Below are 4,801 nucleotides of genomic sequence, written 5' to 3' on the forward strand. Positions count from 1 at the left end.
TTTGCCACTACTTCTTTGAGGCTAGATGTGATAATTATTGAGTACCGTGGTTTTTATGCAGGGTCTGCGGCTAGTACTAGTCCAGTAGAGTAGGAGTACATTTGGAAATTTCGTGGTAAGCTGATTTACTTGATCCGGCCCGCAGCACATGGAGTACCCCTTTCCTACTTATCTATCTCCGTCTATTTATTTCCTTTTCGGAACAAATGTTGTTATTCAGTTGAAGCTATTTACTTTTGATAGATGCTCGTGGTGATGCGACACCAGATATTGGGAGTTGTTGAGACATTTGTGATCGTGTTTAGATCCTGTCTTAGACTTATGTATTTATGATATTGATTTGAGACTTATTCTGCTTTATTATTTACCTCATAACTCTAATAATGACTTAATAATCTGGTTTTGTAATTGTTGTGTGTTGGCTTGCCTAGCAAACGGGTTAGGCGCTATCAAAGCCATTCCGAGTTTTTGTGTCGGATTTTTTTTTTCTTTCCCAAGTCAAGAAGCGGAATAATAGATAAAAGCTCTCTACGTGGAGAAAGCGAGTTTGATAATTTATTTACATTTTCGAATCTTAGAAGTTATATATAGCAATCTAAATTTGTGACAATGAAATCATCGGTATCAAAGTAAACGACAAAAGTTTTTGAGTGTATATAAGTAGAGATAATCTCCAGTACAAAAAGACATCAAATCAAAGCAAAAGCTAGAGAATAAACTACTCTTCATTGTACAATCTTGAAACAATACTATAGAGATGAATACAAGTGTAAAAACTGAGAGAAGAAGCTTGTGTATGGTAGATTATGACATTCCAGTTAATAAATGTGTTAAAAGGCGACGAAGATCTCCTCCTGCAGTTGTGGTGAATGATAACAATATTGGCCAACAATTGGACTCACCAAAAGCTAATCAAAATATTGTTCAAACTCCTACTGTGAAGAGAAGTTCAAGATTCAGAGGTGTTAGCAGGTACTACGTACTGTAACATGTTCAAATACCATAATTTTCTTTTTTCTCCTTTTATCTAGTGTGGTTGATTTAGAAGCTAATATAATACTATTTGGATTGTAGGCATCGATGGACAGGGCGATATGAAGCTCATTTGTGGGATAAGGCTTCTTGGAATCCAACTCAGAAAAAGAAGGGGAAGCAAGTCTATCTTGGTACTAATAACTGCTGCTAAAAAAGAAATTTTTTTTGTGTCATATGCTACGCTTGCAGCTTATTGTACTAATAATATGAACAGGAGCATATGACGAAGAAGAAGCTGCAACAAGAGCTTATGATTTGGCTGCAATCAAGTATTGGGGTACTTCAACTTTCACCAATTTTCCGGTATGATAATCACCTGTATATTTATTGCTTTCTTTCATTTCTGCTTTGGGATTATGCAGTTTGTTTGAAACATATTGTTCCAATTCTTCTTAATCTGCAGATATCTGATTATGAGAAAGAAATAGAGATCATGCAAAATTTGACAAAGGAGGAGCATTTAGCCTCTTTAAGAAGGTAACATATACTTAACAGGCACCAGTTTTTCCTTCTCAGATTTAAGAAATCTTTATCCTCAGTAACCAAATCTTGTTCTTTTTGTACAGAAGAAGCAGTGGTTTTGCCAGAGGTGTATCTAAGTACAGAGGAGTTGCAAGGTATATAAACTCATTGCACCTTTTCGATATTCCTGTCCTTTATTACTACCTTTTTGTTTCATAATTAACAAAAGATTCATTGTATTTATCTAACTTTCAGGCATCATCACAATAACAGATGGGAAGCAAGAATCGGACGAGTTTTTGGCAACAAATATCTATACTTGGGTACTTACAGTAAGTACTTTCAGCCCCTTCAATCTTTTTTCAAATCAAGATTGCATTCAAGTGGGATTCTGACCCTCAGAATCCTTGTGTTTATTTTCAATAGGTACTCAAGAGGAGGCAGCTCGAGCTTATGATATTGCAGCAATTGAGTACAGAGGAACTAACGCAGTCAACTTCGACTTGAGCACATACATTAGATGGCTAAAACCAGATGCTATTTCTCAAATGCAATTCCAAGATTTAATATCAGAATATCAGCCTATACAAACTAACAACACTAATGATATGATCACTAACCCGGTAAACGACTCTCAGTTCTCGTCTGACCCCAGTTATTTCACCACCAGTAGTGAAAAATTGTCAGCTATACCACGAAGCCAGGAACCTATTGAAAGAAAAATGCCCTTATTAAGTCATTCCAAGAAGTCATCCTCATCTACTGCTCTAAGCCTTTTGCTTCGATCCTCCATGTTTCAAGAGCTCGTTGAAAAGAATTCAAGCACTACTGCTGAAGAGGCTAGCTTGAAGAACGGAGCACAGTCAAGCACAGAAAATGAGTATTAGTTCTACACAAGTGATAATAAATTACCAGGAACAAGGTGGGAGTTCTTGGAGGAAGGGAGCCAAGGGTCTATCGGAAACAGCCTCTCTACCCCAAGGTAGGGGTAAGGTCTACATACACACTACCCTCCCCAAACCCCACTAGTGGGATTATACTGGATTGTTGTTATTGTTGATCGTAGTTATTGGAGAATGGTACTTCTTCTTCAGCTTTGTGTGAGAAAGCTGGACAGTCCTTTTGGAATTCCACTGTATAACTGGTAGGATAAAAGGAATAACTGAAGCTTGGTAGTCATCTTGGAATAGATGAGTAGTAGTTTCTTCTTAGAATTGTACATGTTGAAATACATAATTGTACATCATGTAATTATAGTGGTACTCTTCTAGAAGAGTAATTAGTTAGTAAAGAGGTTGGATTGCTAGCATAATAGGAGTCGGTAATTTGACATATGGATATGTATATATTGTATTAGTATTGTACATTTCAGTTAGAAGAAATAGAAAAAGAAAAATTTCCTAAAACTATCTCTCGACTCTGCCTATATACTCTTCTTCTTCCTCTCAGCTTTCTTTTCTTACTTTCTCCATAGACGAGCTTCAATGGCATCAATGGCTGCCGATACATTCAATTTAACATGGTATCAGAGCTAGGCTCACAACGATCGATATCGACAGTCATATAGAAGCTCAGATCTGATTTTTCCTCTTCTCGGATTCAATTTTTCCCTAATTTTTCAATTAACTCTCATCTTTAATAAATTCTTCACTAAAACCAAAAATGTCAGTCGATACACCTCAAAACGTGATTGGAACTTCACATGCAAGTTCTCAACAACTCGATTGTAACGATCCACTCTATGTGCATCTGTCAGACACGCCAGGTGTGGCGCTGGTGCCACAATTGCTGATTGGAACGGAGAACTACTCGGAGTAGAGTAGATCGATGAAGATGTCTCTGCTCGTGAAGAATAAAATTGGATTTATAGATGGATCGTGTGCTAGAGAGACTTACGTAGCAGATAGCTTTCGATTGCATCAGTGGGAGAGATGCAATGCCATTGTCCAGTCGTGGATAATGAGCTCTGTAGCACAAGAGCTGAGGAAAGGAAAAGTGTATTCATCAAATGCACAAAAGGTATGGGAAGCCTTCAAGGAACGTTTTGATAAGGTGAATGCAACAAAAATCTATCATATGAACACAGAAATAGGTAATCTAATGCAAGGTATCTCCAGTGTATCGATATATTACTCAAAATTGAATGATTTGTGGGCTGAATTTGAGTCAATTATACCCTATCCTGGTTGTGATTGTGCGAGATCTAGGTTGTTTGTTGAGTTCTTACACCAACAGAAGCTAATGAAATTTTTGATGGGACTGAATGATACCTATGCACCTCAAAGGAGTCAGATTTTGATAATGAACTCCACTCCCACACTTGATCAAGCATATTCTATGCTCATACAGGAAGTGACTCAAAGAATGAGTGGGAATTTGATGTCACAGAGTGGTATTTTAGGGAGTGGACCTGTAGAAGGACCGGTAGTGCATTAGCTGCAGCAAATGCAACTAACATTAGGCCTAAGCGTAACAATAATCTATACTGTGACTATTGCCACATGAAGGGCCACAAGAGAGAGAATTGCTACAAACTAGTTGGATATCCATCCAATTCTAGATTTGACAATAGAAGAAGAGGTGGTTTTGAGAACCAGAATCAAATGCCTACGGCTCATAACGTGAATATGAATGATAAAAGGGAAATGCACTTTGAAAATCTGAAGAAAATAGCTACACCAACTGTGCCAGTATTCACTGCTGAACAATACCAACAGATTCTGAAGTTGCTAAGCAAGGAACCTGAACCAACTGAAACAGCAAACATGGCAGGTATATCTAATGCTTCTCAAGGCTACTGTATTATTGACTCTGGAGCCTCAAATCATATGGCTTCATCCATGAACCTGTTATTAAATCCTAAGAGTGTGCCAAATAATCAACCTAACTATGTGCAATTACCAAATAGAAACAGCACTAAGATCACTCACACTGGGTCCTGTTCTATTCTCCCTACACAAACTATACAAAATGTGCTATATGTGCCTGATTTTAAGTACAACCTTCTCTCTATTTCTAAATACATAAGAGAACTACTATGCTCAGTTAATTTCTATCCTGATTTCTGCCTCTTTCAGGATCTCTTCAGTGGCATGGTGAAGGGGATTGGTAGACTCTGGGGTGGCTATATATCCTCAATCCATTCACATGTTGCTACTCCTTCTACTGCTATTCCTTCAAATCATATAGCTTCTTCAGTCCAACATCATTCTGATGATTTGTGGCATCAAAGACTTGGTCATGCTCCAGTTGCAGTATTATAGAAAATACCCTCAATAAAGGATCTTGTATCCAAATCAACACC

General features: G+C 37.6%; 1 protein-coding gene across 1 annotated transcript; it reads left to right on the plus strand.

The window, feature by feature from the left end:
- Window positions 1-702: 702 nt before the first annotated feature.
- LOC107759469 (AP2-like ethylene-responsive transcription factor At1g79700) lies at window positions 703-2,828 on the plus strand. The gene is made up of 7 exons (XM_016577421.2): window positions 703-972; window positions 1,075-1,166; window positions 1,250-1,338; window positions 1,439-1,512; window positions 1,602-1,652; window positions 1,753-1,829; window positions 1,924-2,828. The coding sequence occupies exons 1-7, from the start codon at window positions 758-760 to the stop codon at window positions 2,382-2,384; spliced, it is 1,059 nt and encodes a 352-aa protein (XP_016432907.1). The 5' UTR covers window positions 703-757; the 3' UTR covers window positions 2,385-2,828.
- Window positions 2,829-4,801: the final 1,973 nt, after the last annotated feature.

This window comes from Nicotiana tabacum, chromosome 23 (assembly GCF_000715075.1).
Source record: "Nicotiana tabacum cultivar K326 chromosome 23, ASM71507v2, whole genome shotgun sequence".
Classification (NCBI taxonomy): domain Eukaryota; kingdom Viridiplantae; phylum Streptophyta; class Magnoliopsida; order Solanales; family Solanaceae; genus Nicotiana; species Nicotiana tabacum.